The sequence below is a fragment of the Scatophagus argus genome, chromosome 2 (genome assembly GCF_020382885.2).
Source record: "Scatophagus argus isolate fScaArg1 chromosome 2, fScaArg1.pri, whole genome shotgun sequence".
NCBI classification, from domain to species: Eukaryota; Metazoa; Chordata; class Actinopteri; family Scatophagidae; genus Scatophagus; species Scatophagus argus.
The window spans coordinates 16759788-16778118 of record NC_058494.1 but is presented as its reverse complement, the minus strand read 5'-3'; the positions used below and the strand labels follow the sequence as shown (position 1 = coordinate 16778118).

At 38.7% G+C, this 18331-nt stretch overlaps 2 protein-coding genes and 1 long non-coding RNA gene across 3 annotated transcripts; 1 reads left to right on the top strand and 2 right to left on the bottom strand.

Annotated features, from left to right (window-relative positions):
• The first annotated feature begins 1163 nt into the window (after positions 1–1163).
• On the top strand, positions 1164–8725 carry adra1d (adrenoceptor alpha 1D). The gene is made up of 2 exons (XM_046414526.1): positions 1164–2545; positions 7113–8725. The coding sequence occupies exons 1-2, from the start codon at positions 1588–1590 to the stop codon at positions 7658–7660; spliced, it is 1506 nt and encodes a 501-aa protein (XP_046270482.1). The 5' UTR covers positions 1164–1587; the 3' UTR covers positions 7661–8725.
• LOC124072826 lies at positions 5744–11977 on the bottom strand. Its single transcript, XR_006845603.1, has 4 exons — positions 11718–11977; positions 11404–11482; positions 7082–7316; positions 5744–6122 (listed from the first exon to the last, which is right to left on the bottom strand). It is a non-coding gene; the product is annotated as an uncharacterized LOC124072826 (long non-coding RNA).
• Positions 11978–12290: 313 nt separating this feature from the next.
• On the bottom strand, positions 12291–15834 carry LOC124053767 (5-hydroxytryptamine receptor 4). Its single transcript, XM_046379235.1, has 3 exons — positions 15822–15834; positions 15605–15712; positions 12291–13679 (listed from the first exon to the last, which is right to left on the bottom strand). Exon 3 carries the CDS (start codon positions 13664–13666, stop codon positions 12602–12604), a length of 1065 nt encoding a protein of 354 aa, XP_046235191.1. The 5' UTR covers positions 13667–13679; positions 15605–15712; positions 15822–15834; the 3' UTR covers positions 12291–12601.
• Between the last annotated feature and the right edge of the window lie 2497 nt (positions 15835–18331).

Here is an 18331-nt window from a genome sequence, read left to right as displayed (position 1 = left end):
ACTCTTATCTAATGCCACCAGCATCTAAAGGATTAGCTCTTCCAACACTACAGTTCATTAGAAGACACAGTTTTTTTCAAGCTAGTGACCTAATTCTTCTCTTGGCCATCTTTATATATTAATGCTTTATCATCTAAATGTTGGCATGTTTCCACAAAAGAGTCTAAAGCTGACAAAGGACGAATTAAAGGTGATCGCTAAGTGTGACCAGCCCAACATTTCCAGGAATTATGTCCTTACTGGACAATATTACACACCACTATTTATACCCAGTGCCAAGTTTCAGTGCAGATGTAGGAAGCATTGGGTCCTAGTGTCTGACTTTGATGCAGGACACCATGACACAATCATAGTTTATTTACCAGGAACCACGATCCCTTCCGTAACCTTAATTTTAAATGACTGGCATGCAGAAATATTGCAGAAAGCTAGAATTTTAAAAACACTGGCATTGAACACCAAGAAATGACACTGCGTAATCGGCTCTGAGGCACTGTGGCGTGAGACTTTAATGCTTTTTGGACTAAGCACACAAACATCCTCCAGCACAGAGTATATCTCCAGCATGGCTATAAACTTTCCACCCTTACATGTTTGAAATTCATCCCAGATATATTAAAAGTTGGAGCTGTGTCTCACAGCACTGTGGTGCTTATGGACAAAGCAGTTCAGTTTGCATCCAGGACTGATGTCTTCCCATGATGGTGGGCTTGTTTGTCCGCTGTGTGACTCTGCCTCTTGACCTTTCCTCTCCTCGGGACTCCCTGGTGGTTTGCACAGGCCTGCCTTTCTACTTAAGCTATGCACACAAGGCCTGGGGATGGCAGCTGCGGTGTCACTGGGAAACTACACAGCTTTGCCTGAAGGTACTCCAGTGGTCGGCGCTGGCATGCTGGGGCCCTATGGCTGTTTAGATGACCTGCTGATGCTTCTTTGTGTTATCTTTGCAGGTTGAAACCGAGGTTATTTCAGGTAACTGACACAGAGAGTTTATTCTGTGTTACTTTGGTTTTTGTTTTTGTCATGAGAGCAACCTAAAACTATAAGGCACCAACATACACAAAGATACAAAGATATTTAGCACTTGCTGGAAAAAAATAAGTCACATGAAGACATGAAAAGTGGCAGACCTCTTTCAATTAGTGTGTCATACAGACGTCGTGATCAGAATTAGAGTGACGCTTTCTTGTGGAGACCCTGAACGCAACAGTAAATATGTGCGTGTGGGTGGAGCTGAGGGTTCAGACCTGCTGTACCAGCTCTGACTCTGTGATCAGTTACAAAGGATGCCACCAGTGGAAAAGCATGACATAGAAGAAATGCGTGGAAATGGAGCTGACTGTATCTGTTCTTCTCACTACTGTACCTAAATGATCCTTTTACTCCTTTTCCTTCTCCATCAGAACCTCAACTGTTTATTGAGATTTGTCAACAACAGTTTCCTAATTCTACATTTATATAGTTCGCTTGACCTGAGTGCGAGGACGCCCGCCCGATTGTTCTGAGGACAGACAGACTGAAAACAATGTCCGACTCAGTGCTTTCTTCAGAAAACTTACTCTAAAGTTCTCTTTATGGCGTTTCAAAATGACAGACTCTAACTTGCGGAACGAAAGCAGCCATGGGATCTATTTCGCCGAAGCTTATAATGAATCTGTTTTGGACCAAATCTTTCCAAACGACAGCATCACGACCTGCGCGAACTTCACGATGGACTCACAGGTTGTCGGGGTTGGGATCACTCTCTCCGTTTTTATTTTGGTGGCAATTGTTGGGAACATTCTGGTTATCCTGTCTGTGGTGTGCAATAAACACTTGCAGACCGTCACAAACTTCTTCATCGTCAATCTAGCCATGGCAGACCTGCTGCTGAGCATCATCGTGCTGCCTTTCTCTGCATCCCTGGAGGTTCTGGGATGCTGGGTGTTTGGCCGGGTTTTCTGTAACATCTGGGCTGCGGTGGATGTGCTCTGCTGCACCGCATCCATCCTCAGCCTCTGCATCATCTCCGTCGACCGGTACATCGGTGTTAAACACTGTCTGAAATACCCGAGTATTATGACTGAGAGGAAGGCGGTAGTTATTTTAGTCCTAGTCTGGGTGTCCTCCACGGTCATCTCCGTCGGTCCGCTCCTGGGATGGAAGGAACCTCCGCCTGTGGACGACAGCATATGCAGGATCACAGAGGAACCGGGCTACGCGCTCTTCTCGTCTCTCTTCTCTTTCTACCTCCCGCTCATGGTCATTCTCATCATGTATTTTAGGGTGTATGTGGTGGCCCGCAGGACTACCAGCAGCCTAGAAGCGGGCGTCAAGCGAGAGAGAAACAAGTCGATGGAAGTGGTCCTCCGGATCCACTGCCGCAGCGTGCTGGAGGACGCACGCCCGGCCAGCTCCAAAAGCAGCAAAAACCACCCGTTTCGAAGTTCGCTCTCAGTGCGGCTGATGAAGTTCTCCAGGGAGAAAAAGGCTGCTAAAACCCTCGCCATCGTTGTGGGGATGTTCATCTTATGTTGGCTACCCTTTTTCTTCTTTCTGCCGATGGGTAGGTCCTGAAACTTTTTGATTTTGTGGTCTTGCGAAAGTGTGCCTCATTTTGTCCAATAGTAGATGTACAGCAAAGACACCTTGTCTGATGATGTGGTAGATGAGACATTTTCTAACGTATTTATGTATGTTTAATGTGAGTAATTCACGCACAAGCGATTCAACTTTTTCAGCCTGGTGCTTCTCCTGAGAACCCTGCAGATTTCTCTAATGCCACATAATACTGGCTGCAGGCGGGGTCAGCGTTAAATAAATGACACATGATGCAAAAACCTGTACGATAAGACTTATTTATTTATTTAATCTTTGTTGCATTCCGGAGAGCAAAAAGTGGGATATGCTTGATTTAATTCACTGTTTATTTTAACCATATCAGGGATTTAGAAAAATCAAGAATGATATAAAAATGTTTTGGTCAGTGAGGGTCTGTGTGACCCTTTACGTGGCTTGTTTTCATGCCTGTAATTTTTCTGGGAGCCTGTTTTTTCAGAGAGCTAATATCTCATCTAATGGACTGGCATTCTTCAGTAATGAGCACTCTGAAGCTAAATGCTCCCAGCAATCACCACATAGGTCCGTAAAGAATCCAGTGGGCTACCTGTCTTGCTAAAAATCTCATCCCAAGCGTGATACAACAGCACAGTATTTGTGTGTTGTGGTTATTTTCAAGCAGAGAGAATGGTCATAGATAAATTTTACACAGATGTATAGAAAATATACTGAAGAATAGAAATGTAGGTCTTAATGTTAAGAAGAGCTCTAAACTGTCTAGCATTCAAAGGATGAGATACAGGATTTGGTATGAGGGAAAAGCCAATATTCACCAGACTGTTGAAAGGGCCCTTCAGTGGCAATGACCAATGTGAGTATTTATGGTTATACATAAATCAAACCAAAGAATGCAACATGCATATAAAGCCGTACTTATCCAAAGTAATAGGCCTAGTTTTCACAACACACACACTAATGGTGGCCTCATGAATTTTAATTCTGCATATATTTCAGATAATTGATCACACAATCCATTATGGACGAATGGCCAGTATCTTATCAGATATAGCACTTATGTCACTCTCTTTCGTGCTGCACCTCCACATGTACTGAATCAAATTATTAGAGTGAAGAAGGAAGGAAGGAGTGGGTGCAAGAAATGATTTTGGTGCTGCTAATCACTTTATTCACTAAATGAAAGTGAAAAGGGCAAGTTTATTTGTATCCCGAAGCCTAAGATAGATGGACACTTCATTTCCACTTAGAAATGAAAATTAATCAAAACAGGAATAAGTTTTAAACAAACATATCAATAATAACATATTAATACAATAAAATATAACAAAATCAGACATTGCATATGGTATAACATATCATGCTTATTCTTATGCTCTTGTACATCTATTGAGACCAATCTGAAACATGCATAATTTTTATTATCATACGATCCCTTTGTGATCATGTTTGCTCTTTGGAAATGTCATCCAGGGTCTGAAGTCTGAAAGGGCCCATGAACCTCAGTGTGGCACTCACAAAATAAGCATGTAAAGGAGAAAACAAAAGGGAGCTCTGGCCAAAGGAATGATTATTTTTGAGAAATGATAAACTTTAACTTTATGATTCCTCGTAGGTGGTGGAGGCCTCTAATTTGCGTACATAAAAGAAGCCAGATGGTCGAGAACACCTTCATCATATTAACTAGTGTCTGCAGTATCTTAATGGCTGTAATGTGATTGTTAAAACCAAACAAAATCAAGGACTTGGACTTGGAATTTCGGCTGCTTGCTTGAGAGCATCCTGCAGAATCCATTCAGACATGCTGTTCTGCAGTTTGGTCATGAGCTGTAGCCTTCCCAAAGGAAATAGTTTAAAACAGAGAGTCTCCACGGGGACCAATAAAGTGTTGCTTTGTTGTTTTTACATATTCGTCCCTTTGGGAGGTTGCTGTTTGTTTGGATCAGTCATAACCTGTAATCCTTAGTCCTGCTTACACACACTTGGTCAGTCAGACAGATTGATGTTGGCACGTCGGAGGGACGCATCATTAATGGCTAACCTTTTGCTGATAGGCAGACGTTTTCTTTTAGCGCCTCTTGTGCCTGTCAGGAAATCCAAACCAAGTAGTCTGAGTCATCTGAAACTCCCAAGAGTGTGCCCTAACACCGTTTGCTTACATTAGTGTGCCACACTCATGAATACAATTTCTTTGCCATAAAGAGAAAGAGCCTTTTAGAAATACTATGAATGTCGCCTGTCTCTCGGTGTGACAAATCATCAAGTACAAGCATATCACACAAGAAGTCCACAGTGAGTTTTTTAATATGAATTATTCAACAGTTATAATTGGGTGGGTTGGCTTCCAACAGCATAAAGGCTGTCAAAAAGCACTGCCTGTCAGAAACCTCCGCTGTTGTCTAAAAACAGTTAAAAACACTCCGGTGAGCCACATCTTTGCACTTTCTGATATGTTTCTTCATTTTGAAAACGGGTACTGTAGTTTATTTGGTGCTGATCCCACATACACTGTCCTATTGTTGTAAACATTAACACAGCAATTGAGCTGAAATTACTACCCAACATAAACACAGTATCCTGTTAGTTACTTTTGCTACTACAAAGCCCAGGTAGGATATCATTTTGAAAAATAAGAGTATATATTTGCTTTGAAAGATTTAGTTTCTGCTAGCACTATGGTTACTGTAACCATCAAAACATGTCATTTGGTCAATAAAACCTGCTATACTGTACATGCTTATCAGTGGCTATGGACTGAAGGGCTTGGTACTTGGTGGCCATATGCTGAAGTTACCTTTTTAAAGGCCTTGCATGAAATGTTGACCTTCACGCCGACAGAAGAGAGAGATAATATCTTATGCTCTGCAGCTGATGGATTGATCAGGAATCTGTCTGCTCACACAAAAGAGCTGTCAAAAAATTTAGTCTGAGAGACTGCACAGGTCCCCAGACTCCTTCATATGCTTCAGTGTGTATTCAAAGCATTGATTCATCGCTTAGCTTTATGATTTGTACGAGGATCTGAGCCAATGTGAAAATAAAAAAGGAAAACACATCCTCAGGAAAAATGTAAAATGGCAATCATCATGCAGATATCTGACTAAATTATTTTAAAGGTGATGAAATAAAACAAAAAAAAACGTAAAAGGCCAGTCGTGGTGCTGTGGGTGTGTGCGTCACAACAGTGAATCATTAGCTGTCTGCTTTAGGTGATGTCATTTCAATGAGTAGAATCAGTGGAAAACATTGCTTCCTTTAATCACTTTATTAATCTCAGTCTCTATGATGATAACCATGATGAGTCAGAACTGGTTTACAGAAGACAGAATGAAAGAAGAGGAAGAGCCAGGTAGCAGATGTCACTATGTCACACAATATACCAGCTGCAGAAGAAGACACAAATAAGGCTGAGAACTCCATTTTATTATCCAGTTTATGTCTCAGAGTACTGACAGAATTGAGTCTTCTGGGCCCAGGCGGTGCAGACATGACATGAGCATTGTGATATGTGGCCTCCTTGTCCAGGGGTTAACACCGTGTTGCATCCAAGCCTTGGGAGACAAGAACAACTACAAAGCAATAAGAAAAGGAAACATCCCATGAAGAACAGCAAGTCATACAGGTCATAACAAAACTGCTATAGAAAACAGAATGAACAAAGGTTTGCCATTCTGTTTTATTGTATGTAAGAACAATTTCATTTGGTTTTGTCTTTGTTAAAATTTTACATACCTTAAGGCAATCAACATCCAAGGAATCATGTATATTCTACCCAGTCCCCCATGAGGAAAATGTAAATTCCCTTTCAAGATGTTAGCAGTCTGGTTAAGTGTGCATCAAATAAAATTACATTACTGTAGAAATAATTTGCATAAAAAGCACCAAGAAGAAAGTGCATCTTATCAGCACGTATCCTACTGATGGAAAGGCATCATAAAAAGCCTGGTGTGCACAGGGGCTTGTGGTTGAATCATGTTGTGTGAATATGTGTCCCATTAATAAAAGTCCACAAAATGTCAGAACCTCCTCTGCTCCTATTAATAAACACAACCAAACAGCTACTGCTGCACAATAAATCATTACAAAATAATGTTGTGAATACCCATACTGTCAGAGGGAAGAAAAATGTCTATATGTAGCAAAATAGTACATAATAGAGCTGCACACACACTTAATGCCTTGTTTCTGGTGTGTGGGTCAAAGTAGAGAAGATTCGACTCAGGATCATTGTAACAATACTATCCTATTTTGTTCCAGACAGATAAGTCATGTAAAAACTGAGCAATTTAAAAGAAAGTCTTGGTAATTTATTTAACACTGTGATTATTCCAATTAATAGCTTTAACAACAGAACAAAAATCATGATCTGATATTTATTTTATCTAAATATAGATATTGCTTAAAATCCCTTACTGCACCTACATTTTGCTTCATTTGTTTCACTTGTTTTGAACTATATTTTGTCAAAATGCTCTTTACAGTGAAAGAAATACAATGTCCTTTCATTGCACATTGTACATTTACTCACAGCTTTTCCTCATGACTGCTTCTCCTTCTAGGTTCCTTCTTCCCAGCACTGAAGCCATCCGAAACAGTGTTCAAGGTGGTCTTTTGGCTGGGCTACTTCAACAGCTGCATTAACCCAATGATCTATCCCTGCTCCAGCAAAGAGTTCCAGCGGGCTTTCACTCGGCTCCTCAGATGCCAGTGCCACCAAAGACAGAGGGTCCTGCGTCGCTTCTATGACCAGCGGTGGCGGACAGCTGTCAAGGGAATCACAAGGGATCAGAGGGCAGACTATAAGCCTGGCTATGCTGTGCATGAATCCTGTGGTAACTCTTTGTTACACAAGGGGAAAGGGCACCCGGTGGGTTTCAAAAGATGGAGCCTGTTTCCACCACTGCAAAAGTCTTCCTTCCAGCTCAAAGAGAAAGTGAACAATCTGTCAAATAAAATCAAGGGAGGGACAGGGAAAAGTACCACACCTGCAGTGGGCCGGATTGATATAGTAGACACAGTTTCTATGGGGATTTATAACTGTGAGCAGAGCAGTTATCAGTTCTATGATCTGGCAGACTGCTATGGCCTGAAAGAGACTGATATTTAGGGGACCACCAGAGGATCTTTTATTTATATCCAAAGTGTCATATTGGACCAACATTCAAGAATGACTGTGATAATTCTGGGGATAATTTTGTGTTCACAAATGATTTGAGAATTGAACCTGGATGAGAGCTGTGGACTGAGAAGGGTGACTTGATCCAAGCACAAACATGACTAAAACTTCATCCCAATCCCTAATCCCTATCAGCTTCTGTTGAGCTGACACATTTGGACAGTGGGCACAAGAGTAGCCAACTACTTAACGAACTCAGTGTGAGTGCCGTCACTTGAAGCACTGTGTATCAACATTTCACAGCCCGCAGTTGACAGGTGTATGCACTTTTGGCAAGACATTTAACATAAGCCTCATTATTACAGTTTCACTTATTTCCTTAAACTCATCAGACATCAGACAGTCAGACATCTCTGTGTGTTCAATTATTGGCCAGCTGACCTTGTGTGAGGAATCCCAATGAAAGGTAACTGCTTTGTTTGATAATCAGCTGATTTTAAACATACAAAAAAATTGTAATGGACTGAACTACATATTTTGAACAGAGCCAAGATAGTTATAAATGAAACATTTTGTTGCCAGAATGTCTGGATTTATCCAATGTAATGTGTCAGAGTGAGTTATGATACTTCTTTTGGCATTTTTCTGTTTTGACAAGGCATTGTAAAGATAAGAGGCCAGCTAAGAATAAAGATGCTGCTCAGTATTTATTCTAACTGTTGGATTTATGATTTAACTTGGTATTAATAAATCCATGACTCTACTTGGCCAAGTGTTAATGTGAAATGAACATGCATTTTTGTATATTTCGAATGTTTGTTTTGTGTTTGTTTATGTAAGATGAAAGGCAAAATAAAAAGGAGAGAAAATGAGATTAGCTAATGCACCATTGTAATTTGAAGAAAAATCTGTCCCATCCAGCAGATGTAACTACTGTTTTGCTTGTTTCCTGCACCTTTTCACCTTTATGTCAAGCTTATGCTTTTGGGAAGCAAAGTGTCTGTTTTTAAACCACTTAAACTGATGGAAATAAATCATGTGTTAACCAAAGTGAATAGAGCAGTGAGAATCTATCAAACTGCTATCAAACTGACAAAACAAATATTTTAAGTATTCAAAGATACAGACATACACACTCACATAAGGATTAAGCCCCTGGCAATATACAGAAAGAGAGAGAGAGAGAGACTGTCAAAACTAATACATTTTAACTGCTTCCAATCATTAGCCTGATTTCACCTTAGGTTTACTCCCGTCTCGACGTAAACTGAATTTGTACTTTTCTTCATTTGTAATTATGAACAAAATGCATACATGACAGAGCTTATTGAAGAGAAATAGCTGAAACTAGACAAAAAAATTCTTATCACATGATGGATGTACTCTTAAAATCTAGATATGATTGCTATTTATAAATGCTAAAATATAGGTAGATAGTTGTCATCCTTCAAATGCTCTTTGTACTGGTTTTTAACAAAATGCCCTTTGAAACAACCTTTTCTTCTCACTCACCCTTGTGTGCCTCAAACAAAAAACAGACTTGTTAGACAAAGCCACTTTCTTATTCTTGCAAGGTTCCCACTGCAATGTGTTGATTACACTCTCGCAGTTTGTGGCTCGACAAAGCAACTTTTTTGTATTGACAGCGCTGGCGCTACTTTAATAAAGACAGACTTTGACTATTGCTAGGAGCTAATAAGTATTTTAGCCAAAAATTAGTCTGCCTTGTGCAATGTGCCTATTTGCAACTCAAGTATTACAGTCTGAGAAACAAAACCAAAAGTTGGTCTAAAATACTAAACAAATTGCTGGTTCTGGCTCACAAAAACATAAAGAAATAACTAAAACAGCACTGTGTATAAGATTTCAAGAACAGATTAAGGTTATAGGCAGTGTAAGAGTGGATGAGAAAGAGAGAGAAAGACTTTAGCTCTATCAAGACAAATAAACCTCAATTGCTTCCTGTTGTATAAGTTTCATTCCACCATGAAAATGCATTTAGCGCTTTGGCAAAACTACATACAAAACAATGTTAATGTCGAAGTAAATGACTTACTGAGTAGGATCACAATGCTAACAGATTGAGCAAAACCTGAAAAATCCCCAGTTAATGCCGTGTCAACACAGAACAGCAAATGTGTGAAAGTTAAAAGCCAGTGGTTTGATTTCAGATTTAAATGTGTAAACTGACAGGTGTAATAACTGAACCAGAGAGGAAAAATACAGTTCAAAAACAGCGACATGGAAAGACTCACTGTATGGATATATAAGTGGCTCTTTTGCTTTATGTAGTGTAAAATTTAAATGGACGACGCCCACCAGTTCCACCAACTTAGCATCCAGTTGTAATTATGTTGTGGTGTTCCCAGTAACTTATGCAATTTGTTATAAACCATGTGATTTCACCACACACAGTACATATTATATTATAATATACCAAAAGAGGTGTTTAGAATGTTGTGAAAATTGTTGAAAAATTAACTTCATTTTTACATGCTGTTTACATTTTATATTTTCAAATCAGTTTAAATTTATTTAAAGGTTATAGTTGGGTTCAGATGTGAAACTACGCTGATTCTACATACTGTTGACTTAGATTGGTGAGGAGTTATTATTGTTAACTTGCTAGCTAGCCTTCTAAGTTTAACAATGTAAAACATCAAGTTAAGTATGCTTTGAGTAGATGAAGTTTGATTGTTTCTATTAAACAGGAATGTCTGTTTCACAGGGAGGAACTCATGCGTATTAACATGCATGAACAGCCGTACTCTTGCCTCATGATTACACACCGATCACAGCTCTATTACAACCATTACAATAATGACAGAAGGGTTGTGGTGCTAATTGACATATTTTTTATTTAAAGCATTGATTTCTCTGACAGATGCATCAACGTCTTGCTACAAAGTACAAATTATTTGTCCTCTCTCTATAGCTCATCTTTTATTGTAGAGCACAAAATGTTACTGAAAAGTAAAAAAAAAAAGTTTAAATAAAATCCTAACAGTTATATTGGTAGTGTGAGTCATTGACACACCACAACCAATTAAATGAAATTAAATATACAATTGGAAGTATTTGAGTAAAATGTGAATTTTAATGCCAATTTCATGAACATTATTTCAGATTTGCAGAATGATTAAAGCTCAGAAATATTAATTGTGTTCTTACATGAGTTCATTCAAACATTTAAGTAATCAAGATATTATACAGTGGAAATGAATGAAATATGAAATTTCCACTGCCTTTTTTTCAGTTCTGGCAGATTATTTCAAGAGGCAGTCGTGTAGTTTCAGATTACCTTCATCTCAAGCAGCAGATTTAGATGAGTGCCACTTGCACTGAGGATTCTTACACATTGGAAAAGTATTTATATTCCAACTTCAGTTTATTCATTAATTCATTAGTGCATGATTTTGTTTTAAGCCACAAAAGGCAACATCAGAGAGTTAGCTTACAGGAGTACAGTATACTGTAATTAAATGTTGTTGATTTACCCTTGTATAAAATAACTGACAGATATAAAAAGTAATGACACTTTGATTTTGTTGAAGAAAGCTGTCATGTTCCTTAGACCTGCACAAAGTAACATCTGCTCCCATTACTGCTCCTCCTTCCGTCGCAAACTACACCCCTAAGGCAGTCTCAGGCAGTGACCGCGTAACTAGTGATACTAACAAATGTGACAGCAAAATGACACAGTTTTCATTTTATTTGCTATTTTACACACTTACCTTAAAACTTGTTCACCTTCACTTTTATCCGCAGGTTTTATCAGGATCTTTTTATGGCACTGCAGTTTAGGCTTGATCTCTGAGAGAGAGAGAGAGAGAGAGAGATGTATTAAAGGAACAATCAATAATATAAATTGCTAATCATCTGTTTGAACTTCTATTATGTATGCAGTACATTATTAACCTCTGTGATGCAGCTCAGTGATGTTACCAGATTGGGTGACAATAGTAAGCCTAAATTTCTAAACAGGTCACTTTGGTTTTTTAATCAGTGAGATAAAGTCCTAAGAAAGAGTACAATTATAAGTCTTTACCTGAGATGTAAATCTCTCTGTGTCATCCAAGCTTCTTTTCCCCCTTTGTCATGTCACTTCTTGAAGTCTTGCTTTCCGCATCCTTTTGTAAGTTTCAGGAATTGTTTTTCCTTCCATGAAAACCTGCTATCTGTAGTTTAGGTATAGTTTGATCCTCATCATCTTGCTCGTCACTTGTATGTAGGAAAAACACAAACTATTTTCAGTTGTAGCAATTGCTAGGATTGTTTCTGTTCTGCCATCCTCCTGGATCCATTTGAAGATTCCCTTTTTATAGCCAAAAAATGATTTTTCAAGGAAGCTATTTTTGAAATGAACATAAAACATCTTTGATTGTAGCTATATATATATATGCAGCACTCATTTGAAGGATTTTACTTCAACATTGAGCCATCTGTATGCTTTAGGCATAAACATAATATAGAGTTGCACTGACAGGTAGATGGCCATCTCGCCAAATACTTCCTGCAGTTCACAGCACGTCTGGTGAGATTTTTATCTAATATTTCCTACAATGGGAGACTGTTCTTTAAAATTTTCTAGAAATCTTAAAATTGGAAAAAGCTGAATCATATCATATTCTTTTGTTGCCACAAAATCAAATAACAAAATACACGCCATGGAGCACAAGGGAGGAAAATTGATGATTGATGAATGATTTTATACAACAAAGTTAACAGCATGGTTGGTGGCCAACTTCACTAATTATTTCAAGAGTAATTGGAATTCTTTCTATTTAAACATACATTTTTCCATGCTATTGACAAAATTTGTGGTTGGAGCACTCCACAAATTGTACAGAATAGTGCCACTGATTCACACAAATGTAGCGCTTGCTATTTACAGATCTTTGTACGCCTCCACAATATATACAGATGGTTATTTTACGGTTGATCTGCACGATCATTTGCCTCCTTCTTTGTGTGTGACAGTTCCATCCCAGGGGAAGACCCAGGCAGGCATACCCTGCAGCCAATAAACATGAGGAATGCCCTACGGAAGGAACGGTTGAAGAAGCCATACAGGAAAGGATTTAGAGATGAGTTGATGTAGCCTAGCCACAAAAATATATCCCAGATGACCACCTCTGTGCTGTATTCAATGAACGGGTCCACGATGTTGACTGTAAAGAAAGGCATCCAGAAGATTAGGAAGACTCCCATGATGATACCCAAAGTTTTAGCCGCCTTTCTTTCCCTCCTCATAGTATTTCGGTGTCTTTGTTTCTTGCTTGAGTCTTTGCCTACCCCAGCAGCCATCTGACTTTCCATGGCACTGATCTGCCTGGCCTGCCGTTTGGCAGCTTTGAATATCTTCCAGTAGGCTACTAGCATGGTAGCCATTGGCAAGTAAAAGGCTACCAAAGAGGCCATGACAGCATAAATGCGATTGACTAAGAACACGCATACATCTTGAGGGAGCAGGATGTCCACACCAGCAACATGTAGATTAAGCATTATGGGGCCAAAGGAAATGAGCATGGGAACAGCCCAACATACAACAATAAGTAGACCTACCCGACTGTGGGACATCTTTAAGGTGTAAAGTAGTGGGTTGCAGACAGCGTAGTAGCGATCAAAGGCAATACAGCTGAGATGAAATATGGAGGCAGTGCAGAGCATGACATCTAGGCTAGAGTGAAGCCGACAAAAAAGGACACCAAAGTACCAGCATCCCTCCATGGTCCGAATCATACTATAAGGCATCACTAACAGACCAACAAGGCAGTCAGCCACTGCCAGGGACATGACAAAGGAGTTTGTGGGTGACTGCAATTGCTTGAAATAGGCAATGGACAAAACAACCAGGAAGTTGCCCACCACTGTGCAGACGATACCAGCAGAGAGGAAAACATATAGGAAAATGCGAGAGGCTTGGTTCCTCAGTGTCGTACAGGACTGAAGGGATATGTTAACATCTCTGGGCAATCCCAAGGTGCTGTTATCCATGATCTAATCAAACCTGTCAAAACACACAGATACAGCTTTAAGTAATGAAGGTTTGGGTTCAAGAGAGGCATTTTAAAGCATTTTGCCCTACACTCTGCTATGCAATATTAACAATGAGAAAGTGGACCAACCACCCAGAATTTTGTTTGTTTCTAACCCAATCGCTGCTCCATGGTAACTTCTCATCAGTTAAACTCTAAATTGTAAACTTACAAATCACAAGAGACTGTGGACATGAAAAGCCCTTGTTCTGTTCTGGACATATCTAAAATACCATCTCTTTGCTTGGTGTGGAAAGCAAAACCAGATGTTCTTTTCACCAACAAAAATTTTTATACAATGAGGGAACGATATATCATTGTTACTAAACCGAGACAAAAAAATATTGGAAGGGGCAGGGAATTCTCCAAATCAACTGTCATCAGGTCTGTTGGAGAGGAACTTGAGGAAATCTCATTTTCTTAGAGATGTTTCATAGAGATCTAAACCCTGTTACGTTTATCAGAAGTTTCAATGGATTAAGTATTTATGTAATTTATGTATGTGTTAATTGTGCATAAAGTGTTTGTTCTTCAGGGAACAATTACACTTTAATTAAACTTTAGTCCTATGAATTGCATTTCATTTCACATTACAGTTTGTCACACAGCAGAGCACATATGACTATAGTGAGCAGAATAACATTTAGTCTATAATGCCAGTGGTGTGAACAGTGAGCAGATGTTTCAGCTGACTTGCAATAGATTTTAATGAACACCACAGGGACCAGTCTTCATAGGGAAAGTGATGCAGAATGAAAATGTAGGTTTTTGTTTGGCTTGTCACCTTGTTGAGCTGAACCAATGTACATCATCACGGACTGCAATATTGAATAAAGTCCTAAAACACCCATATGTTAATTTTGGGGCTGTCACAATATTAGAATATTGACAGTCAAACTCATCTGCAGTTTTGATTAGTTTTGGATTATTTGCACAATAGTATCATTTGTCAACTATTAACATGGTTTCAGTAATTTATTTTTAAATATCAAGGTAAACTTCCATTCCAATAAATCACAAAATCCCATAGTTTATTCCTATAGCCTTTCTTGTGATTGTCATAAAGGCTGTTAATAAGGCTGTTCAATGGAAACAGGTTAAAGTGTTGAGTGCTTAATTAACCTCTACTCCTACGAGGAGAGACCCGACTAAGTAAAAGTAGTCATCCCCAACACCCCCCACACATACATTTTGTTGTTCCCTTTCATCCTCAGCCTTTCTGTAGCAAGTATTGTCTATGCAAGAATCATACAATTATATCAGAATCTTGAACATCTTTCCATTACCTTTTCTGTGCTATTATCCACAAAAATCACTTTTATTAATTTCCCTAATGCAATGATTAGTACAAAATTAGTGTTAATGTTTTCTGTAATCTTGTCAAGCTGTAATCCACTATCAAGCTTAAAATGCTGTAATTTAGTGTAGATATGAAATGGGTTCATATTTGTCCTATTTGTCTCTATGCCTTCTAATAACACCTGTAAATATTTGGTTTAAAAATAAAGGCCAACTACTAGTTTTGTCATCAATAAAATGTTTTCTTGATGGTTACATCTTGCAATAATGCACTAGTAATCAAGAAAACAACGCTATGGTGTTGACGTACACAATGAAATGTAATACAAATATCAAGGCAAGAATCTTTCTTCATTTAGAAGATTTAGTAGCTACAATTTTGAAATAAGCTACATTTAACAGGAAAAATTCAACAGGATTTTGTACCTTCCACTTCAACATTCTACGAAGAGCAGCTCAGATGTAACTCAGATTATCTTATTTACAGATGTCAGCATTTCAAACGAGGTCTTATGCATTCAGTTTAAAAACAAAGGTTTCTTTATTGTACTAGTTAACATCAGGCACTATTAGAAAACTGCAAAACAACAACACTCACCTGTACAGAAGAGAGATGATCGTCTGTCCTTATATCTGTATCAAACTGCGGGTCTGCCAACCTTGCTTTTACACAGAGGCGAGAGGGATGGGAGGGCTGAGAAGTGGGCTGTAATGAAACCATACAACAATAATCACAGTAACAAAATACAGACTGCTTCCAACTCCCCTGCCAACTCGATTTAAATGACTGCAGAAAGAGCAACCAGGACACCTACATTTTCTGATCCTGTTGACATCTGTTACAGATGTGAATAAGTTCTTCCCAACCTTAAAATGCAGGAAATTATATTCGATGTCAAATCAATGTATGAACATAATACTGTAATTAAGACTATTAATACATCCATAAACTGGATTGCTGAGGCTGAGTTTGTATTATGTACAGTACAACACAATACAGCAGTGTATTCTCTGCATCTATCAAAGCATTGTGGGTTTTTTAATCAAGCTGCTGCTCCATATGGATGTTATGTATTACACCAATTCAGTGCAGACTGAAATATCTCAACAAGTATTTTTTGGATTGTCGTGAAATTCTTGTATATGCATTCATGCTCACTAGAAGGTGTGTCCTACTGACCTTGGCAATTTTCTGGTGTTTCTTGTAGTGCAACCAGCAGGATTTTGGTTTTTAATAAAATGACTGCTGTGATTTGACTCAGATATTCACTCTCCCACGAGGATGAATTAATGAATTGAAATAACTTTTCCTGAGCACCATGACATCAATATTTAGAGCCTTTCCCCCTTCTCCATACACCTCAGAGATAGTTGTACCAGAAATCACTTCTCTGCTTTTCCACAGCCTCCATTACAAAATCAGGATTGGCCACAACAAAACCCACAGGGACACACTATGGGTTTGCTCTACACACAAAAAGATCGTGCTGTCATTGTTGTCTGAAATATTATGTGATTAAAGTTAAAGAAAACACACATTTGCGCATTAGGTTAATTTTAAGTGCACTGTGAAAAAGGGTGTTTTTTGACATGTTAAATGTGGTTGAGGATAGCTGGGATGAACCAGAAGTTGCACAGCTGCATACTTTGTGTTAGACAGTAAGTGGTAGAAAACAGTTGCAGGTAACTTAAGTTTTGAGACTATACCAGATAGAATTTTTGTGCAAAAAAAACATTAGCATAACATGTTAGGGCTTATTTTTCATGATAAACTTCATGGATATGTTTAAGAAAAAAAATAGTGACTCCAAATAATGCAGCAGATTTATAACAGCAAAAACTTATATTTTAAGTACATCAGATGATACCCATTATCTGATTTCACAATTTATGTGGGTGCAACTTCACTTTCTACACACCTTTACAACAACTCTCATCGCCCCTTTCATGTATTTCAGAGTGCAGTTGTGCACAGTAGTGCACAGCCAATCCTGCCATGCTTGAATACTTTGGGCCTCAGCCAGTGACAGACGCAACTCAAGTGTGGCGGATGTGTTCTAATTAAACATGGGGGATTTTAATGAAGGGTGCAATAAAAGGCACATTGGCTCAATAACTAGTGTGTTTTCAGATCTGTCATTCATATGTGTAATGCAAGTGTGCTTAACAGACAGGGTAGATTGGCTGCACATCTGTTGTTTTGTTTCTGAAAGAGGAGTGAACGGAGGTTGATTCCTGGGCTTTGTTGTATTTACTAGAGAGCACATAAAGTGACATAACTAATATGATTACGCATTTCATTATCAGCTGACTAATGCTACTATACTTCTATGTGATCCTCAAATTTGTATTCTATCACCTTGACCTATCTTATTGAAATTACGTTACTGACACTAATAATTTGTGAACAATATTAATAATTTACAACAATAAATTTTAAGTTTCAAATTACAATGCTACTTTTTTTTTTAAAATCAACCTAATGAGGAAACATTTGTGATGAATGAATCTGGAGTGCTGCAAAACAAAAAGAAAGATGCTGACTGATAACATATTTTGTTATCAGTCATGCATGTGATTACAAAAATTAGCACTTCCCGGACTGGAAATAAGATTGTTGTTAAATATAATACAAGTGCCCATTACTTTTCATTGAAAATGTAATTAGCAAATCAAATGAGTAATACAGTATATGAGTGTAATTTCTTGGAGGCAGGGTGACAATACATTATTTCATGTTATGTTTAATGGCTAAAGTTTTGTGGACCCACAATGTAGAACGCACACCACACTGAGGCAGATGGTGAAAGTTGTAACAGTCTATTCTAGTCTAACAGTTTATTTACACAGAGACAAAAGCAGATGGCAAGAGTTCTTAGCTGAGGGTGATACTTTCAAACAGTCTGGAAGAATGTAGGTGATGTGGTGTTCACAGAGGTTAGTGTGGCAGGTGACTGAATGTTATCTGGGGAGCAGAGGAGATGAACTGGTCATGAATCCCTGGAAGACACACACTGAGCTTTATGTGACAAACAAAACGGGACTGGACCTGAGGCACAGAAAGTATTTACAAGGGCTACCGGCCTGAAGAGTAATACAACATAAAGTGACTCTACACCCTGGCAGTGTCTGGATGAATGAACCAGTACTTAAATACTGAAGGAAGGCAGGGAGTTGATGAGCTGATCAGGCACAGGTGTGCAGTTGAGTTGGCAGGAAGGAACTGGATGGCTACAGCCAGCTCCAAACACACATACACAAACACACAGGGACAGAAGGAGAAGACAAATGGGGACAAACCACCAGCACAGAACTTGGGAACACA